General features: G+C 41.9%; 1 protein-coding gene across 4 annotated transcripts; it reads left to right on the forward strand.

Annotated features, from left to right (window-relative positions):
* Window positions 1-23: 23 nt before the first annotated feature.
* On the forward strand, window positions 24-10,879 carry SAR1B (secretion associated Ras related GTPase 1B). Of its 4 annotated transcripts, none has more exons than XM_021549422.2 (7): window positions 24-137; window positions 4,221-4,291; window positions 7,105-7,224; window positions 8,012-8,077; window positions 8,628-8,731; window positions 8,872-9,003; window positions 10,471-10,879. In XM_021549422.2, exons 2-7 carry the CDS (start codon window positions 4,237-4,239, stop codon window positions 10,585-10,587), a joined length of 594 nt encoding a protein of 197 aa, XP_021405097.1. In that variant the 5' UTR covers window positions 24-137; window positions 4,221-4,236; the 3' UTR covers window positions 10,588-10,879. The 4 variants fall into 4 exon arrangements, with proteins under 4 accessions (XP_021405097.1, XP_021405098.1, XP_021405099.1 ...); XM_021549423.2 differs by lacking the exon at window positions 24-137 and adding an exon at window positions 144-191 and having other exon boundaries at window positions 10,471-10,776; XM_021549424.3 differs by lacking the exon at window positions 24-137 and adding an exon at window positions 764-852 and having other exon boundaries at window positions 10,471-10,697.
* Window positions 10,880-22,149: the final 11,270 nt, after the last annotated feature.

A 22,149-nucleotide genomic window follows, 5' to 3' on the forward strand; every position in this document is an offset into this window, starting at 1 on the left:
TCAACTCAGGCGCGACCACGCCCGCCCACCCGAGCACAGACGAGCCCACCCGAGCACAGACGAGCCCACCCGAGCGTGTGCGCCGCGCGTGCCGGTGCCGGAAGGAGCCGCGGGGGGCGGAGCGGGCGCAGCCGCGGGTGAGTGTCGGGGTCGGGGTCGGTGTATGTCGGTATCGGTATCGGTCGGTGTCGGTGAGTGTTGGTGTCGGTATCGGTGTCGGTGTCGGTGCCGCCCGAGTCCCGGGGCACCTCAGGCTGGGCGGTGGGTGAACGGGGCGGGCGGCGAGGGGCCGGCGGGGAAGCCGGGCGAGCCCGCAGGACGCTGGGCCGTTCCGTGTCCCGCTGGGAGCGGCCTCCGGGCCGCGGCGGGGCCTGCCCGGGGGTCCCTGCGCGCCCGGGGAGCCGCGGCCTGCGCGGGGCTCGGGGCCGGCCGCTCCCCTCCCTTGGCTCCCGTCCCTGCTGCCGCCTCCCGGATCTTCCCCCGGCACAGCCCCGGGGCTGCTCGGGCCGCTGGCGGCGCCGGCCGGTCCGTGGGGCTGTCCCGGCGCTCGCAGCGCTGCCTCAGTGGGTCTGCGGCGGTGAGCTGTGCTAAGTAACCCCATAACCCACCGATGCCCTGCAGCTCCCCGGGCAGCCGTCTGCCACGCTGCATCGACCTGGCAGCACTTGTTTGAAGTGTTGTTATGTCTTCAGAAGTTGCTGCTCTTAAGGGTTTTGTTCCTAAGTCGGTGAATGGTGCAGCAGCCCTGAGGCGAGGATGTGCTCTGACAGCTGGGCTTTGTGAGCCAGGGCTGCCCAAACCTCTACATCAGGTCCCTTTAGGAACTCGTGTGTTGTAGTGTTGTCTTCACAGGTAAACTGCTGTCTCAAAATTGCTGTCAAAACATTATTAAAATACTTTAAGAAAGTCTATGCTTTTATCTAATTTTCTAACTATGCCTTTCTTTAGCTCTTAAAATACAACATCCAAATGCAGTTTCAAATCAAAGAATAAACTGTGTTTTAGAATCTCACTTAATCCAATGACTTTCCTATGGTTTTTTTACTTTTGTTGCCTGTGGTAATATTTTATAATGTTATGGTGATCATGTGTGAAATTATAACTTTTGAGTTACCATGTTTCTACCCTACTTGAAAAACAAAAATACACCCTTAGCAGTAGGCTTTAAGCCATTGCTTGCAGGTTGTGGTTTCAGACTGAACTGTGGCTGAAACTGTGGTTTGGTGCTCTCAGGCTGGACTGAGATTTCTTCACTGGCTCTTGCTGCCAGTCCCCACACAGGTGCAGCACAGTGTGTTCCCAGTTCATGCAGGAGCTGTTCACTTGTGTGTTACTGGTTTCTGTTTTCTAATTGTTCCATAAAGGTGTTTAAAATGCTCTTTAAAAGCCTGATACTATCTCTTACCTTAACTTCAGGAGTCTTCAGAAGTGAGCACTGTCTTGAGGTTTGGAAGTGATAAAAGACTAAAAGATGTTAAAGGTGTAAAAGTAGTTGGTAGCAAAAGACTGTCTTGGTCCAGCACAGCTTTTTGTTCAAAGCTTTTGCCTGTTTCAAGTGGATTATTTTTAATATTCTTGAAATAACATTAAAATAGTATCTCTGTCTCCATCATGGCTTGTGAACAGTGATTGCTGAGTCTTCATTGTTCTGCTTTTGTGGTGTTTTTAATGTGAGCCTGAAAGTTTGTGTCTGTATATATTGAACAGCCTCAGCTCTTCCCTGAATTTCCTTGCAGTGTAACAACTCTCAAACCGGAGCAGAGCCGCTCCATTTTGTAATGCTTTGATTTGGCATAGCTCTGAATTATAAAGTTATTTCCTGTGTGATAAGAGTAGATTTAATATCACTATTCAAATATTAACTGTGAGCCTTTACAATTAGCTGTCCTTTTTTTTCCCATTTTTAAAGTGTTTTCCTTTAACTGCTGCCAGCTGATATGGAGGTTGTTCTGGGAGGATTTGGGTAGCTCTGCTTCCAGCACCACTTTTCTTATGGTGATGGAAATTGAACCACTTCAGCTGTGTTTGTAGAGTAATCCTGTTCTCAGATTAATCGTTTGAATCTCACCCCTTAACGTTTTTTTTTCTGTAATGCATGAAGATTGTTTTGGTTGATGTTTTTTGGAAACCTAAGTCTAGTAGATTGAACAGGTTAATACAACTGAACCCTGAAGTTATTCTCACCTCAGTAATCTGAGCACTTCTCTTACATCATGCTGTTTGCCCTGATTTGCAGGTTATTTGAGTCGGTTTCCCTAAGCCCCTCAGATGCTTTTCTCGATTGGTATTTTGCTCAAGCAATAAATAAATCTGCTGACGTGTGTGTTCTGCCATGTTTGCTTATTCTTGACCTTTGATTTTTAGCCATGCAAGGGACAGTTTCAGTCATGACATTGTGTAACTGGGTGTTTATGCATTGACAAGCGTATTTGATTGGTATTCTTAAAATTGTGCCTGTTGCAGCTGCTGTGTTGTTCAGAGTAATGTAGACGTGGTTAAAGGTTTATGGGTTTGCTGTGGCGAAACCAAGACACCTGGTGCTTTGTCATCTGAACAGATTTTGATCCAATGCAAGCAAAGGTCATTTAAATATCCACTCCTCTTTCCACATTATCTCTCTATGATGTACCTGCTGTTGCATAGCAAAGAAACTCTGTCATGAGTTGCTATGATGAATTTCTGGGCTGGTTCAGACCTGTATTTTGACTCCTGTGTGCTGTACTCTAGTCTCAGAGCTACCCTGAAGTCTTCTTGTGATGCCCCAAGGCAGCCCTGCAGCTTCTAAATAAGTGTGGTGAGAACCTGTAGCAGTGTGGATGCATCTGCCAGCTGTGTTTAGCAGTGTAGCCCAGTTTTTCCAGGGTAGTCAGACTCCAGTGTCTGCAGTGGTCATGTATTCCAGTAGGAATTAGCTGGCTAAAGGCTCCTAAGGATGTTGCCCTTTAGTCTCCAAGAGAACTAAAATGCTCACAGTTCACTGTATCAAACTGGTGCTTTCAGTGTGATTTAGAGCAAAAGTTTGATGAGGAGCAGCTGAGGGAGCTGGGGAGGCTCATCCTGGAGAAAGGAGGCTCAGGGGGAAACCTCATCACTCTCTACAACTCCCTGACAGGTTGTAGCCAGGTTGGGGGTTGGTGTTTGCTCTCCAGTGACAAGACAAGAGGAAACAGCTTCAAGTTGTGCCAGCCAAGATTCAGATTACATATTAGGAAAAATTTCTTCACTGAAGGGTGGCCAAGCCCTGACACAGGCTGCCCAAGGCAGTGGTGGGTTCACCATCTCTGGAAGCGCTCAGAAGTCCTGAAAATGTGGCCCTGGGGACTTGGTTTAAGTGTTGAGCATGGGGGTGCTGGGCTAACAGTTGGACTCAATGGTCTTAGAGGTCTTTTTCCATCTCAATGATTCTATGATTATCCTCACTTTAGATAATGAGGAAATTAAGATGAAAGCTAGGAAATTAATCACTCATGGCTACACAATGAACCTAGTATGGGCTCTCAGCTCAGCCTTCTGTTATTGAATCCAAGCTGAAGGAATTCAGTGGGGAAATACAGGAGTCTGATGGGATTTTTTAAGCAAGACTTTTGCATTTAACGTTTGAATTGTAGCAGCCTGTGTTGGGCAATACAGGAGGTCACTGTCTTTGGAGGGTAATTCCAGTGCTTTGTGCTAGGTAATTGTTTTCCATAACAAGCCAAAGAGACAGGTTCTATGTGGACAAGGATTTATTTGGTATCAAACTTCTCTAGATTCAACTCTGCAAAACTTCTTTGCTTCTTTCTGTCTCCACTTAGAACCCCAGCAGCTCCCGGGGTGGCTGGAGCATTAAATCTGCACTGATATCCCTCTAGTGCCCTCTCTGAAGTGCCACCTTTCCCCAGTTGAAAAGTGAAAATCCTGTTTAAAATCTTCAGTGGATCATCACATACCTTCAACAAATTGTACTTTGGATAAAATTATTTTTACTTCTTGCAAAGACTTCAGTCTTTAGTGTTCAGACAGTGTACAGACTTCAGTCTGTAGTGTTTTCAGTGCTGTTTTCCCGAGAGAGGGGATAATCTTTGCTGTTGTTCTTTAACAGGTCTATGATACAGTTTACCAAAACTATTTTTTTTTAAACATAGGATTTTAAATTATTTTTGTTACCTATAAATATTTTACAATGCTTAATATGCTGTTCTGACAGAAGTTAAGTGCATTATGTTTTCTCTTTATTTCAGACTGTAAGATTCAGATATGTTCCTATTTGATTGGATTTACAGTGGTTTCAGTAGTGTATTGCAGTTTTTAGGTAAGTCATTATTGTTTGGGGCTTTTCCTTTCTGTTATTCTTGTGTAAAATATCTGTTCACCTCTGTTATCTTCAAATAAGACTGCTGGGTAAATAATAATATTTGGTTTGGTGTACATTCAGTAACACTCAAACAAGTTTCACTTACCAATACTGAGCATTTCCAGAGTGTGCTCTCCACTCCATCTTACATTAATCCTTCTTGAAAAAAATTATATTTTATGTCATGATCACAATAGGTCAGACTTTTCTAATCATACTACATTTAAACTGGTGTAATTCAGTTGGCCTTTATGGGTCTTCTCCTGATTTTTCTCTGCTGTAAAGATCTGAACTCAGTTATTTTAATTCACTGCTTTTGCGCATGAGGATATAATTTCAGAATCCGAATAGGAGGGACTGTCTGCAAAAAATTAGTGTCAGATATTGAAACCCTTTCTCATGTTCAGCAGCGTATTTTTCTGTGATTTTTTTTGTTCTGTGCCACAGAAATTAATGTGAAACTTCACTGGCATCTACTCAAGAGCCTCAGAAAATTATTCCCTGTTCAAAAAGTCTGCAATCCATATCAGTCCAAGGTGAAAAAAAACCCACAACCATGAGGAATATTAATGATAGGATACAATTAATTTTAGGATACTAAGAATGTGATCTACAACTTCTGATCCTTAGGTAAAAGTTTCAATTTTCAAGTTCAAAGGATTTTATTGAAGTGGTAAAAAAAGCATTTGAGGCTAAGAAGTCATAGCAAGCTGTGCCACCTACCTTTTATCAGTTGAAAGTTTAAAGTTTTGCACTGAAGCCAGACCCTTGGCCTGCTATCAAAATGTTAGCCAGTGAAATTTTAACTAAGTTGACTAATCTTTATCTCTTCTTCCTTAGCTGCACAGTGATTACTGCACACTGGCCTGCTCTTCCATTTCTGTGCAAGCAAAAGCTAATTCTGCTGAAAAATAGAGGAGCTTGAAGAAGCTTCCTCTTTTATGTCCCTCTTTTTCTAAAAGAAACACTTTCTCTTTGCATTCTCAGTTAGAGTTGAAGAAGGCAGATAATAACATTTGGGAAACTGCCAACAGTTCCCTGTGCTGTCCTGTCAGAGGACTAATGGGATCACTTTAGGAAGAATTTTGCACAAGTGTACTTCTGGAAAGCACAGAAACATTTTTTAATTTGTATGTAGATATGAAAACTCAGGACTTGGTGTAGCCAGCAGCTGAAGTATGGCTGCCTTTTAGTCTTGTGTTTCTGTGAAAGACATCTGGGAAGCTTGAAATGTTGTGCAACCAACAGCATCTGACTGGGAAGCAGACTCCTCGATCTGCAGGCTGAGAGTAGGAAAAATATTATTGTTTTCCTACAGGTTAATAGAGTTTTGTTTAACTCATAAGGTGAGTGTGAACTGGAGTTTCTCCTGTGATGTAAGTTAGTATATGAAAATGTTTGTCCACTTCTTTCTCTGTAAACTTTCTCCTCCACTCCGTAGTTTAATAGTTAGTATGTATATGGGCATGTGAGGTGAGTTTGGGAGGTAAGAGTTGTATTTGGAAGAACTGAAGACACTCTGCAGGACCTGGAGTAATAAAGATCATTGATGAAATAAGATGAGGAATAGGAGTTCCTGCAAGTTACAAAACATGTCCAGCTGGAATGTGATCCCTGAGATGAGTTGAAAGGCAGAGGAAGAGGTGAGCAAACAGCAGTGGTGTAAAGGTCTGCCAGGCAGAGGCACCTCTGCCCCTGGAATGCTGCAGCATCAGTGGGGCTGGCTGAACATCCCAACACACACGAGGGTAGCACATTACAGGAGATAGGGTTTTTTTTTCAGTACAGAACAGGATTGATTTTTTTGTTTTTAAATTACTTTATCTTAATGTTTTACTTTGGATATCAATGAGTTTGAAGCAGTGAAAACTAATTCTGGCAGAGGATACAGTGTTGACAAGTTGTAAGAGAATTGCCCTTTGATAATCTCCAATTTAAGAAAATATGGTGTTCGTGTTTTAAACATCTTTCCTTTCCTTCACAGCAACTGTTGCATTTTTGGGGTTACAAGTGGAGGGGGAGAAGAAGGGCAGAAGACATTTTTATAAAGATGACAGCCAATGAGAATAAAATTTCTTATTCCCGTTAGGAAAGCATTGTCACATAGGACAAAGTGTGTCAGAAGTGTACTGACAATGCCATTCAGGATGTAACCAACAGTTTTCCTGGGGGTGTGGGTGAAAGTTACTTTTTGTCCAAATAATATGTTAACCAATATTAAAGAATTTATACACAAATTATGATTATTGACGTTGAATCCAATTTCTCTATATTATTGTGATTGAGGTCTGAATTTTCTTTTTTGTCTCAGGCGAGTGTTTTGCTGTAATTGGAGGTGGGTGCACAGAGTTCAGGTTCAGAATGGTCCATGGTCCAGAGCCTGCTGTTAGTGCTGTGCCCACCTCTTCACCACCTGTGAGCAGAACTGTCCTTTTGCTGGGCCAGAGTAAACTACACTGGTAGTATTTAGTCCTGTTGTGTCATGCTTTTCCTAAGATAATAGGATGCATTTCCATGCTTGACATATTCACACCAATTTGCCAAGCATCCTGTAAGCTGCATGTTACCTGGTGCAGCAGGCTTGTGGTAAGTGAGAATTCATTTGTACAACATGGATGAAGGGCACTGATAAAGGTGTGGTGGAGTTTGCCTGGTCTGTATTTTGTACTGTGACTGTAACACTTTGTTCCTAGGAGTGAAATCATCTCTAGTGCTAAAAATGAGCTCCTGCTGGTTGAACTAATTAATCACTAGGTCCTTTTTTGTTCTAGGACTGTACAAGAAATCAGGCAAACTAGTGTTTCTTGGGCTGGACAATGCTGGAAAAACTACACTGCTGCACATGCTCAAAGATGACAGACTGGGACAACATGTGCCCACGTTACACCCCAGTAAGTTAACAGTGCTGTTCCTTAGCTAGAGAGCATTTGAAGGATTGCAAGAAAAGCAGGGTCTGATTATTCCAGATTTGATTATAAGACCACCAGTGTAACTGGGGAGATACAAAGGGATTTTTGGGATTGCAATCCATGGATAGTTCAAGTAATCTTAAAAAACAATGTGTGTAGGATAGTTCAGAGTGCTATATTGAAAATTAAGAGGTGAATAACAAGCAGAACAATTAAGTGGAGTTTGTACTATAGAAGCTGAAAGAAATAGGGGCTTGCCATTTTTGGGAACAGCTTCTCTGTATAATTAGAAAATCAGTGTTTGTGTCACAGAGGTTGTTGTGTAATTGTTATCCTGGTAACCTTGCAGGAGAAAAAGTTCAACACAGGTTGAAAATGTGGATTGAGGAAGTCTAGTAAGTTCAACAGTAATTTGAACTTTCTAGTAAGCTGAACAGTATTGAAAACAAAATGCCAAATGCAAAATCTTTTTTGCAAATCAGATGTCAGAGCCAACTGTTACTTGTGTAATATGTAGGGATAAATAATGTAGGAATACTTTGCTCTTCTTAGCATTGTAGTTATTTCACACATGCTTTAATGGTTAATAATATTTTGGTGATATATGTATGTGCCACTGATTTTGAGAGAATGTATTATTCTCTTGTTCTTCTTGAATAAAAAAATACTGGAAAGAACCAAAAGAAAGTAAAATCTATGTGCTAGAAGGCCAGACTTTTCCAAAGCACTGCATAATCTTCACCTAGAACATAATTTTGTGTATTTCCAGCTTCAGAAGAGCTGACAATTGCTGGTATGACTTTCACTACCTTTGATCTGGGTGGACATGCTCAAGGTAAGAGTGTCTATTGACTCACTTAAGCTCACTGAACTGGGCTGGAGTTGGCTTCCAATCAAAAACACGGCCCTGTTGCAGAGACTGACTTCCCAAACTCTTCTGTGACAGCATTAAAGACATTGGCTGCTCTTTTGCCCATCTCCACTATTTATCACAAATCATAAATATGATTTAGCAAGAGCTGCATAGAGGAGAAAATTTTGACTAATACTGTGATGAGGAGTTCTGTACTTTGAATTCCTTGCATTTACCTTCAAACTTATCTTTGTTAACATAATTCTTGGGGAAACCAAAACCATTTCCACACATCAGCATTCATGCGGGATAGAACAGTGATAGCATTAGAGCAAATTATAATTTTGTTCTGTTATTTCAGGCTTTGTAAAACATGAAATTGCACTCCAAAGACTGGCAACATAAGCTAAGAATTAAAAAAAATCAAATTAATAAACCCACACACACACCTGTTACTTCTTAATTACTGATGTGCATTGCTCTGTATTTGGGGATAATTTACTTTTGTTTTTATTTCTTATTTTCCCTGTAGCTCGCAGAGTGTGGAAAAACTACCTGCCTGCAATTAATGGTGTTGTGTTCTTGGTGGACTGTGCAGATCATGAAAGATTGCTTGAATCAAAAGAAGAACTTGATGTAAGTTTAAATAAGCTTTTGAAAGTTTGAACTTCTAAGAACTAAGCTCAAATACCCAACAGACCTCTGCAAATGAGTAGTAGTGATTTGACCTTCTGTATTTTGAATTAATCAGCCCTCCTTTCTCCATACCTTTGCAGTCACTAATGACAGATGAAACTATTGCTAATGTGCCTATCCTAATTCTTGGTAACAAGATTGACAGACCTGAAGCCATCAGTGAAGAGAGATTACGAGAAACGTTTGGTCTCTATGGCCAGACAACAGGAAAGGTATTGTTTTTCTGTCCCTTTTTTTTTTTTTTTTTTTTTTTTGGGAGGTTTTTTGCTTAGGCAGTTAGTCTGTCTTACTTGTGTGTTGACTCTGGTTTGCTCCAACTATACAAAATACATGTTTGTCTAATTTATAAAGTACTTAGTACATAATAACAGTTTATAGAATGAATCCCAGAGTCTCTTTGTGTGTGTGTGTTAAATGTATGTTGACTACAACTTTTACGTCATATAATGCCATTTTTTCAGAGAAAATGTATTTGTATCTGGAATAATTTTTAGTACTTCAACTTTCTTATGCACTACTTTTAAACAGTTTTCAGAGGGTATAGTTGTAGAGTGAATTATGAGAAAAAACTGAATAGAATCTTTCTCATTTCAAGTGCAAGCTTTAATAGTTTTCTACCTAACATATTTGCCTAAAGCTTAGAGATAAATTTACACCATTGTAGAACTCTAAGTTTGTAGGTTATGGGGAGGAATCAGTAGCATCAGTAGCAACAAGGCAGATTTCTAGTAAGGATCTTTGTGATATTTCAGCTCCTCTTAATGTGAAGTTAATACAGTGCTCTGTTTGTCAGCATTAGAAATGGTGTTTGATGTCCTTGGCCCTTGGAAAGAAACCTCCCTGCAGCTGACAGTCATTCCACTGTGGCTTCCAATCACAGCTCCCATTAGCTGACCAGCTCTGCTGAGGGCACCTGCCTTGCAATTCCTCTTTGCTTATTCACTCTTAGGTGCCTCCCTTTAAGTTCAGTGCCAGTTGTAGTTTAGGTTAGGCAGGAACAAATCTTTACTTTCTTGTTTGTTGGATTTTGCCCTCTGGTTTTTTGGTCTTTACATCACATGTATTTGATGAAGCATGGACACCAGTGTGAATCTCCAGTTGAACAGCAGCTTTATTGCACTATGCTGATTTTGGCAAGCGAGCACATGGCACTCTTGCTTTGGTCAATCCTAAAATTTGTAGCAAATGGTGTTTTTATCTGGTTGGAAAACTGGCAAACAGAGCGGGCAACTGTGACTGAACACCAAATATAAGCTCTAAAATTCTCTTTGCATGTTTGCTGTTCCATTCTGGTTTCATGTGACTCCCCCTCTCCAGTGTGGATGCACATGAGGACATGCACAGTGTTCTTGTACACAAGTTGCTGAGATTAAGGTCCCATGTTCTGGTCTCTGGAGGTGTCAGGCCCAGAGAAGCTGGGGATGCCCCATTCCTGAAGTGTTTTCATGCCAGTTTGGACAGGGCTTCGGGCAACCTGGTCTAATGGAAGGGGTTTGGAATGAGATGAGCTTTAAGGCCTCTTCCAACCCAACCCATTCTATGATTTTAGATTCATTTATTGTCCAAAATTCCAGTGTCAAACACAAGTTAAATAGGAGCATTCCATAGAAGTAAATCTCAATATGAAATAGATGTTGTTTCTAAGGGAACTGTAAGGGCATGTTTGTATCTCTCTGCAGGGCAGCACACCACTGAAGGAGCTGAATGCCAGGCCCCTGGAGGTGTTCATGTGCAGCGTGCTGAAGAGACAAGGCTATGGGGAGGGGTTCCGCTGGATGGCCCAGTACATCAACTGATCCCTGCCAAAATCTCAGCAGCACATCCTGGCCCGGGTCTCAGTGTTGTCTGCTCCTTATTTGATCCCTCAGTGTACGTAACTTGAATTCATTTGACTGTTCAATTTTAAAAATACACATTTTTAGCTAATTATATCATTGATGCTAAATTGTAAGTGTGAGGATTGCAAAATTATTTCAAGCAAGTTTGTAAGTTTAAATACCACAACCTGTGAGCTTTCTAATCCCATGCAACATCCTTTTGCAGCTTTTAATTTAATGAGTCTCCAGCACCATTTTTGGTCAGAGCAACTTTCCAGTACAGTATATTTGAATGCACTTTTTAACAGCTGAAAACGATGAACATGTGAAAAATATTTAATGCTTATGTTAAATTTTTTATGTACTTTTTTGAAACTGGTTTTATAACTTTAGAGTATATAACCATCTTTCAAGGAATAATAAATTAGCTGATGGATAATTGCATGATGCCTTACATTTTTCAATAATACACTTTCTTATGCAACGTCATGCAATAAATTTAAATCCAGTTTTTGGCATCTGTAATGGGAAATGTTTCATTTTAATGTGTCTTAACTAGTGAGGCTGATCTGAATATGTGGGATATTTTCCTGAAACATAAGCAGTCTACAAAATTGTTTCACTGTAGATTAGAGTGAGGTGGGTTTTTTCAGACTACTAAATTATATTTGTTTTAGGATTTTCCATAGTAAAGGAGAAACCTACTGTGATGCCCTTATAATTACCACAAATACAAAAAATCTAAATGAGTTGTGCCAAAGTAAATCTTGAACTAATGACAAAAGTGGTCTTAATCTACTGGTCTCTTGAATTAAACCCCTGATGTAACACAAGAAATACAGTTTCTTTCTGAAGAAATAAGAATGCCACAGCACTAAATATCCCATTTCCAATTTCATTCATTTTTGGGTCTACCAGAAGATTTGCTCATGAAATTTCCAGGAAAAAAAAAGTTTTGCCATTGCTGCTTTTGCAAGTTTACCAGATCACACTCATTGGCCAGTTTTATTTTCAGGACAGGATGGGTTCTTTTACGTGGTTTTGCCCTGAAACCTGGCCAGGGTGGCAGCTGCTGGCTGCCTAGGGCACTTATTTGTGGGGTAAAATTCAGTCCCTCTTTTCCAGTTTCTGACTGCTTTCCCTGCCTTTGACTGTTAATTCTGCAAGGAGAAAAGCAGGTTATCTTTGAAGAAAGGGTGTTGCAGCACATTTTATTGATGCTGGCTGGGAGCTGTGGTGGGTGCTTTCTTGTGCTGGGCAAGTTTTACTCCTAATTTGTTAAATGAATATTCAGCCCTTCAGCCCTGGAATCACGATTTCACTATGATGGGTTTGAGTTTCACTGTGTAGTTTGTTTTGTCCTTGCACAAATACAAACTGCTGTAAGATGTACTGAATCCATTTTACTTCATGTTTTATATCTTCTCCAAAATACTTTAGGCCTTATGTTACCAATATTCATGGCAGCAAATGTATTTCTGACTGGTTTGATTTCACAAATGACTTTTTTCTGACCTCTGGGCTTGAAGCTCAGATCTAAAGGCTGTAGGCACAAAGCAAATAAATGAGACTTACTCCTTGCCTGAACCTGAACTGGTATGATTGAATATTGATGATCAGTTCCCCACAGTCCTAGACTGTGCATCTGAATAATTCAGACTCTAACTAATATAAATTGTAAATGAAGTTTATTACTGCAGAATCACATGCAAAACATTAAGCCCAGTTTGTGTGTGGTGCAGTTCAGTGTGAGGGCATTGGAGGGCTTTTCCAAATGACCAACATAGAGAATTCTGCATTTAAACTCATGCTCAGCTGTAGAGTGGTGTCTCTGCTGCATAAATCCAAACTGGAGGCAAGAAGTGGCCTCTCACCACTGTGTGGACAGTGTGTGTCTTTATTACCTACAGCCAGTATGTAGGGGATGTGCCTCTTGGTTTTTTCTCTAGCTTTTTCTGATGATGGTTATAATGCAGAGAACCACAGCTAAGTCACTATATGGTGTAAATATTAGAAGTACTATTTGCAGAGTCACATTGTGGTGTTGATGTGAGAGATTTGGGACTGTGTTGCCCATGCTTATGGAAATGAAGCTGGAAGTGGAGATGTTCTGCTGCACTTCCACAGGCTGAGCCATTCCATGGGCTTGGAGGGGTCCTCTTCACCTGCTCTTCCAACCAACTGTGAACAGCAGCACTAAAGAAAGGGGTAATCCTATTGAAAATTAAAAGGAAGGGAGGTGATGGTGCTTAAAAGTGTGTGTTAAGAATAGATCCCAGTGTTGTGGAAACACTCTTGATTCCTGGTTCCTGCTCTGGGATCGTGGCTGAAATGTTATTGTAATAAGGGCATGAAGAAACCTGGACCTTGTGTTATCCATCTGGGTATGTTGTTGGAATAGGTGATCAATGCTCAGTGAAATACATAAATAATCTTGCTCTATTTCATTTCATTCAGCAGAGGAAGGACCTTTCTTCTGTAGTTTACATATTGTTGTGCACATGAATGTGAATGAGTGTTGTGTGTCTTTGTGTGAAGACTTTATTAATAGACAAATATACTGAGGAGAATTTTCCTGGTGGTTCTTATCCCCACCCCCTCCATATCCCCCTGGCCATTTATTTCTATTTTATTCCTATGATTGTGGCCAGTCTTTCTTCAAAAAAAGTAGTGTTCACATTTGGGTCTGACTTATATGATATTTTTTTTTTTTGCACTCTTGACTATGCAGATTTTAATTGAACATCACTTTAAAGAATGTGAAAAAGAAAACTCATTAATAAAGATGTTATTTATGAATTGTCTCATTTTGTTTTTACATTGCAACAGTTCCTTAAGAGAAATGAATGCAGATTTCTAAGATCCTAATAACTACTTCTGGCAGTGGCCTGTATTTCATGGCAGTGACCCCATTTACTAGCGTCTCTGGGTTGAATAAGATTTCTTTTGCTTGGATGTAATTAAAATTGGGGTCTAGTATGTATTGTATAACTGAGAGGTGACTGCTGTACTTTAGTCTTAGTTTAATACGTTTTTCAGAAACAATTATTGGCATTAGAGATGGGACAGCTCTCCAAGCTTTCTCATTTATTTTCTGCCAGATCAGGATTATTTCTGTGTTCGGGTCCTGACTACGATGTGCCAAAGGTGACCTGTGGCATTCACTGGAGTACGGTACCTGCATGCATGGGAGCTTTATTGTATTTTGATAATTGGATCTGAGCATCAAATAGAACATTTGGCATTCACTTATTTATAATAACGTCAGTTCAGAAAAATGATGGAGGTGGTCTCCAATCCCAGTGAATTCACAGGTCTGCTGGAGGTCAAATTGTTCTTCTCTTGTTTGTCCTGTCAACGTATTTGGTTGTTACCAACCAAAGTCCAGTGTTTCTGTTGACTACAACGTGCTCACATTTAGGTCACACTATTGTTAGTTGTGGACTGAGGAGTTACATTTGAGCCCCATCCACTGGGGTCAGTGGGGACGTGTAACTTCTTGCACTTGGACAAACCACTCTTTGCACTGGTGTTTCTGTTCTGAAATGTGAGTGCGCTAAATGTTGAAAATCGTAATTTATATAATAAACTGCAGAAGAAAAGCTAAACATGAATGTGTTCTTTAACATGTTGTCGATGCATTTGTTATTATGTTGTCCCATCTTATGTTGGAAATACAAGTGTTGGGAATAGAAAATAAAATTCTGCTTGAAATTTGAAGGAGTTTTAAACAGGTAGTTCTTGACATATTATCAAAATCAGGAAAAAAGCATGCTCAGTATATGGTCTAGGAGTGCATTTAGGTTTTCTTGGGTGGGTATAGTCATAGTTCTGTCTCATTTTTTGCTCAACTTCATGGGTGTATGGAAAAAAAATCCTCTATCTGGAAAACTCTTTGAACATGAAAAAAAAAGCCTTTCCTTTGTTGCAGTTCTAAAATAAGATGGAAAGAGATGATCTTAGAGGTGACTGATACTTCCTTAGAATCCAGCTGTGCTCTAGAATTGGCCCTGTTGGTGGGACTATGGAGTGGGGGTTGCCACTGAGTTGAAACTTATCAAACTGAGTGTAGCCCACAGGAGAGTGTTAACCTACTGTTAGAGAACTGTTTTCCAAGCCTAAAAATACATTCTCCTTAGGTTACATTTTTCAAATTATTTTGTGTCTGCTTTTCAATTACAATTAAAAACTTATGAGCAAGTATGATAAAATAATAATTTAAAAATATATCCCTTGTTTTTCTTATGACCCTATTTCTTCTTGCACATGTTGCACCATAGTAAGAAATTGTGCAGTAATATTTTGGAGCTGTTGATTCTTTTCATTTCTCAGAGCTTTCAATGTACTAATGCTGCCTCATCATCCTTGTGAGTGGAAGGGCTCTTGTCCTTGGTTAGCCTCTGGTGACAGGGGTGGCTGGAGGGATTGGGTCATGCTTGCTCTCTGCCTGAACAAGAAGAGCTCTCCCAGCAGCCTCGAAGGAAGAGGTGCCTCCCAAACGTAGGCAGCATTTGCCCATGACTGCAACAGGATGAGAGAAGCCTCCCTCACACAGAAGATACTGGAGATATCTCCCATTGTGTAAATTAGTGGCACACTGGCTGCTGTCCCAGATGTTCACAGCACAACAGCCACTCGGGTGTGTGCCACTCCTTGTGTTGCACCCAACCATGACAAGATTCAGTAAAATACAAGGTCAAAGAGCAGCAGAAAAACTTGCCATGTGTACACTACAAAGCTTGGATCTATTTAAAATTTCTGATTCTCCTTCCTAAATCTAAATAAACATTTTCATGAAGGAGAACGTAAAGGCATGCTTTCACTATCGGGTCCACTTGCCTGTTTTTGGCACAGGCAAGTAAGAATTTATATAGTTTGGTTAGGTTTTCCCCCCACAAACTAGTACCTCACTGTCAGAGTGCTTTGATGAGCTTGGGGCAGGGATGAGCTGCTGGAGATCTGATTTTGGCCACTTGGTGATATTTGAGTACCCACCCGGGGGAGGTGGAGGGGCCCTGGGGACAAGGGCTGAGGTGTCACAGGGGGCTGGGCTGGGACCGGCACTGCAGCAGCTCAGCTTCTGTAGCACACAGGGGTTTTGAGCAAAGGGATTTGGTTTTCAGTGTGAATGTGGATCTTGAAAGGAAGGGCAGAACCTAGGTTCGAGTTTGTTTAGATTTTGGTGAGAGCTAAAAGCTTTGCTAGTGGGCATTGAGCAGGCTGGAGGAGGGGTCAGTGTTGGGGACATGGGGCAGGGGCTGCCCTGCAGGTCGTTGTGAACATCTCTAGGAAATATTTGACCAAGTTCTCTCTGTAATGGAGGAAGGGAAGAATTAGTTGGGTTGAAACATGTCCTTTTGCCAGTGAGGTAGAAGGGAGAGCAATTACAGACAGGGCTCCTAATGCTGCCCTGCCACAGCTCATGTGTAGGCTGACTGCAGGGCGGGTGTTTGGGAAAGCAAAAGGGAGAGAGAACTTAGGGAGTGATAGAAGCTGTATTTCAGTCAGTCTGTGCACGCTGTGGGGATTCCAGCATTTGCCAGGTTATTTCAAAATTACCCAGTATCCTAGAATTAAGATGGGGTTTGCTAAGTCTCTGAAAACTGCTGCTTCTTGGACCATTGATCCCTAAAAATAAAGCTGAGGTCATGTGTTTAATGCACTTGACTTATGACCAGATAAAAGCACGAGCAGCAAAACTTAAACCTTAAGTTCTCTCATGGCCCATTGACACTCGGATGAATTTTGAGTTCAACCAAGCTCTGGGTTTCAGCCCCATGCTGTGTCCTCTGCTCTCTTAGAGCAGGACTTTGGTTTAGGTTTAAGTAAATTGAAACTGTAAAAGGAAAACTCCTGTATGGGCCACTTAACTCTTCTATTCCTTGCTTTCTATGTAATATATCTATAATATGTTTGTATATATTTATAAATATATATACACACACACAAGAGGTTTAATATAAACCTGTGCAAAATATTGTTACTGAGATGCATCAGTATGAAGTTGTAGAGGACATTTACTACAAGTCTGCACTCATAGTAGGTTTTAAAGGTTAAAAAATCAGCAGTCTGCAGGAGAGAAAATTAAAAGCTTTTGCTTTACTGGCAAATAAATAATTAAAGGGGGTAGTGTGGGAGAAATTGAGATGTGCAGCTACGGTAGGTACAGCAGCTGGAGCTCTGGATGCTGCCTGGAGAAACAGTGGTTAGGCAGAGCTAGTAATGTCATTTTCCCTTTTTTAGAGCTTATGTTTTGTGCCTGGGATTAGAAAAGCTTTTAGCATTGGTGTAAAGAAGGATGGGTGTTCTTCAAAATTAGAGGTTTGCTCGAGGTTGTTTTTTTGGAAGTGTGTCCTATCCACTTGCTCTGACTCACTGCCCTGTCAGTGACAGCTGTGTCTGGGGAGATTTGATGAACATCTCCAAAGGAAGGTTATGTTGATTTGACATTTGGACCTGAAGATTTGTTTGTAAAGAGAACTTCTTTTTGATTTATAGTATTTTTTTATTTTTTTCAGTTCCCCTCTAGCCCTCCTATCTGCTATTACAAATTCTGTAATAGCCTTTTGTTTCCTAATCTGTAATTTAAATTGCCTTCCAACTTAAAAAAAAAAAAAAAATCTGATTTTCTTTGTCCAAGGCTGTTTTGGGGGTAGCTTTATTCCAACATTTTGATACTAAAAATTCTGAGAAAGAGAGACCTCTATCAAAGAAGAAATTCTGCTTGTGTTTTCAGAGCCATTGTCAGGCACAATGCAAGAGAGAAGCAATATGAAGTTTATACATATTGTTTGCCATTATTATTTTGTGAGAAGTGAAGAAAACCCAAAAAGTTCCTCTTGGGTAGTTGAAGTTAACTGAGCTGCTGTGAGTCCGACTGCAGTGAAGAATGTGTAACAGATCCTCACACATGTGACTGTGAGTCTATTTATGTCTCTGTAAACATGAAATTATGAAATACACACCATGGAGATGGGGCTGGTGGAGTCCTTGGCTGACCTGGTCAACTGTCATTTGGCTTGCACCTCTCTGGGAGTGCAGAGCCAATTTCAACTTGCTGCAGAACATTGTGCTGCTGGAAGATGTTTCGTGAAAGGGAAGCAGGTTCATGCAATAAAGCAAAAAAAAAACATCCTGTGTGTTACCAGATAAGAGGGAAAATGCTGTGTGTTTCTGTAATAATATCTTAGACACCTTGTGGGTATAAGAGCACTTCACATAGACAGCATCTAGGAAAAGAAGTAACAATAACTTTTTTTTTGTATGTTCCAGATCTGAAATAGACAGATGTGTATCTGAGTGGCTTGGATCATTTCTGCAAAATATAAAAAAAATTGCAAATCTCAAGATGGCAAAAGAAGGAAAAAGAGATGTGAGAGAAATGGGTCATGGGGACTTTGCTTTTGCACTCATTAGATGGTACCCACGGTGGCCTCACAGTGCAAGGCTGTGGTGGGGAAGGATCTGGTCCTACCCTGAGTCCTTGGCTGGAGCTGCTGGGATCCAGCCCACGGCCAGAGGGAGTGGGCAGGGGGGTGGCCCTGGGCAGGTTCTTGCTGGGACGAGGAGCAGCCTGTCTGTGCAGGCACAGGAGTCCTGCCAGGTGGGAGGAGACCCAAAGCCTGCCCTGGGAACTGGGTGAAAAAATCATGCAAGGAGGGAGAGCAGAACTCCATCCAACCTGGCTCGGGACAGGACAGCCTGTCCTGGACAGCTTCTCTGGGCAGCCTCTGTCAGGGCCTCACCATCCTCACAGGGAAGAATTTGTCCCTAATATCCAGTCTAACCCTGCCCTCTGTCAGTGTGAAGCCATTCCCCCTTACGCTGTCACTCCATGCCCTTGTCTGAAGTCCCTGTCCAGGTCTCTTGGAGCCCCATTAGCTGCTGGAAGGGCCTGTAAGGTCTCCCTGGAGCCTCCAGAATGAACAACCCCAGTTCTCTAAGCCTGTCTCCAGAGCAGAGATGCTCCAGCTCTCAGAGCAACTTTGTGGCTTCCCCTGGACTTGCTCCAACAAATCTCTGTGCTTTTTATTTACTCCATTTCTGATTTTCTCATTTTGAAGAAGAGGCAATCAAACTCCCACCTCATTTCCAGCAAATGCTTGAGCACAGTCCTTTCGGAAACAGATGGTGCCCCTCTATTCACACACAACATCCCCCAGACTCCTGGAGCAGCGTGTGCCTTCATCTCCCTCCTGTTAAATGCAGCCTACAGGGCATTTGTTGCAGCACTGCATCTGACCCCTGTAGCCTATGTTGCTGTGACTCCATGGGGAATAGCCTTCTCCCAGTCCTGACCTTTAGAAAGTCTGTGGGTTTTTTAAGCTGAGTGAAAAATCAGGTGAAGTGGAAAGAGCAAGCCTTCTAACCCACAAACCTTCCACAGCACTAGAGGGGTTCTTGGTGCAGAGCTGTGCCTGATGGGAAGGATTCAGCGAGGAGCCTAGGTTGGCATCTTACTGCTGTACAAGAAACAAAACCCTAAATTCTGCTCATTTCCCCCCTGCAAATGCACCCATACCCCACATTTTCTGGCTGGGCAGCTCTGCCAGCAGTGAAGTGTTGTTGACTGCTGAGGAAATTGTGACTAGAAATTACTTTCAAATAGTTTTACTGTGATCTTCCTAACTGTGTATAAAGAAGAGTAGGATGGCAAGAAAAAAAAACTGTGTTAAAATTTCACATCAACTGGCTACTTGCTGTTAGGGAAAATCAGAAATTTATGCCCCGGTTTAAGCTTATCATGGTGTACAACCCAGTTTTGGGGTAGTTAGCAGAAATCATCTCAGTTGTAGTTGAAACATTCATTTTATTCCTACTTTCAAGCTATGTTCTCATGCTTTTCTTTGCCTTGGACACTCAGAATCATAGAACTGTTTAGGCTGGAGAAACCCTCTAAGACCCAGTGCAACCATTCACACAATTATTGGTGCTAAGGCTGCTCTGTGCCCTGTGCATTCTCCTGCCCTTGAGATGAATCCCAGCCCAAATGGACCATGGCAAGAGTTTTCTGGGGCACTCAATACTACAGCTGCAAGAGATGTGGGCCATGATTTGATCGATGTCCCACAGGGAAGTGCAGCATCAGGAATTTAGGATGAGATGCTGAGTATAATTTGATTTTGACAACTATGGGGTTAGAAGGACAAATGCTGCTAAAAGTCTTAGTTTCTTTTCTTTATTGGTACTTATTCAGTTGCAGAAGGACAGGAGGAGAATTATTCAGGTTTTGGTGCATAGGAAAAGCAGGATCAAGCCTTTCATTCTGCACCTTTAAAATCTCAAGGCTCAGTTTTGCTCATGAAAATTTGTTCATCCCTCACATGCTGCTGGTGCTGCATTTGGTGGACTGGGGTGATTTATCTCTGAGTGACAGAGGATTCTAGCTCCAAAAGAGCTCCCTTGATTCCGATTTCAAAAATATATAGTTAGGATCTGTGTAAGAGCTTCAGTGAAGTGGATAATTTGGATGGCGGCCTCCTTTTCCTCATGAATTTTTGTAATTAGAGGTATCTCATTAGCAAAGTTGTGTTTTCTGCCTCATGGCAGTTTATGGAAACTTGATATTTCCAGGTATTTCTGCTCTGTTGTTTAGATACTTGACTCTCCTTGCAAGCAGTTGTATTTGAACAGCAGACAGATTGGCAGTGAGATGTGGTTCTTGTGAATGCTCCTCATAAAAAACGATTGCAAAAGCAAACAGAAGGATCACTCCAGGTTCACCGAGGAAAAGGAGCAAACCAAAGCTTAACCAGCCATGAGTCAATGCAGAAATGAAGTGCCTATTTATTGGTAAATAAAGGCTGGCTCCCATTCCCTGCTTCGAAGCCCACGTGCCCTCGAGGGGTTTGGAAAGTGGTGATGCAAACTGATGAGTCACAGTTTAGAACAATAGTTTCTTCATGTGAAATGACTCAGGATAAAAGAAAAACAGGTTTTTCAAGAAGCTGATGAAATTACAAAAAAAAAAAAAAAAAAACCAAAAAAAACCAAAACAGTAGGACATCTTTAACCCTGTACTGAAAGTATATCTGTTTCTAAAGGGTAAGGTGGTGGGTGCCTGAGATCAGGGGATCAGGTTTTACCTGCTTTCAGCTCATTTTCTACTTCCAGAGCATGCATGGGGATAACCAGAGCAAAAAAATTAAAAATGTGTGTGAGCACCATGTCTTGAACAGCATCTCATTTAACACTGGAGTGTGGTGTTTGTCTGCACCACAGCCCCTGCCCTCTCCTCTTTGCCCAGTGTGAGGTAAAGGTTGGTCCTGCAGGGCAGAGGGCAGCACGGCTCCCTGTGAGGTCTGGTGGGATTCTCTAGGGATGGGAGATATCCCCTGCCATGGCCCAAAGAGCCTCTTCACGAACTCTGGGCTCTGCTAGGGACAGTGCTATAAAAATAACACATCCATATTATAGATGTGTTATCTATAACTTTACCTATATTAGACGTATCCCTGTTTCCTCCAATGAAGGTGGAATATGCTGCTCTGTAGTTTTCATGGCCCCACAAATATACATTCCAGGTGTTTTGTAGAGTATTATTGCAGAAATTATCACCTCAGAAATCTGAATGCAAATATGTACAAATTTTTTTAAGGATTTAATTACAACAGAACAAATAGGAAAAGCGGAAGGCAAGCTAGAGTCTGTCAATGAAAACACCATAATCAGATTAATACAGCGGGCCAAAAACCAGGATTATTTCCTCTCTGCGCTATTTGTATCACATGATGGGTAGCAAATTTCTCAATACATTTCCTCAGCCCTTTGTTGGGTTTGTCTGAAGGAGGAGGAGGCTCGTGTCCTTCTGGGCTGCTGGCATCTCCCAGTGCCAAGGATTTCATCCACAGCTCAGGTGTCCTTCCACTCAGGCAGGCTCCCGGGAGCATTCCTGCTCTCACTGCTTTCCTTCCATCCATAGGTGGCAGCAGGCTTTAAAATCTTTAACCTCTCAGCACTGATGGTTTTTTAAGAGCTCAGGGAGTTGTGCAACGATCTCCAGAACTACCGTGCACGGAGCTGGGGTAAGAGGAACGGATTGTTTTCAAGGAATAAAACATCATTTGCAGCTGTTTGCTGAATTGCTGGATTGTGAAGGCAAACAGCAGAAAGTCAAACTCGGGAGCAAGAAAGGGCAAACAGGTGCCTGTTTGGGGCCAACATACCCTTGCAAAGGGCAGCAATTTCATCAGATAAGCAGCTCAGGAAGACTAATGTGGTTAACAGCTTTCCCCTGCACAAGTATGTGGATGCAAAAAGCTGTGCTGTGGATTTTAGCAGCTCTGCTCTAATTTGCTTCTGTGTGCCTCTGCCTGCAGCTGGGGAGTCTCTCCTCTCTCTGCCTGGCTGCTGCCTGGGTCAGCTGCAGGTGGCTGGGGACTCTGCATGTGGGGACACAGGGACAGCAAGGGGCAGAGTGGCTGCTCCTGCTCCAGCAGCACAGCCACTACCATCTGCTCCATGGTGGGGTTAACTCCAGCTCCAAAGGCTGCTCAGGGTCTCCAGGGCTGGGATCTCCACCCTGATGCCTCCACCAGCCAC

This window comes from Lonchura striata, chromosome 15, assembly GCF_046129695.1.
Source record: "Lonchura striata isolate bLonStr1 chromosome 15, bLonStr1.mat, whole genome shotgun sequence".
NCBI lineage: Eukaryota > Metazoa > Chordata > Aves > Passeriformes > Estrildidae > Lonchura > Lonchura striata.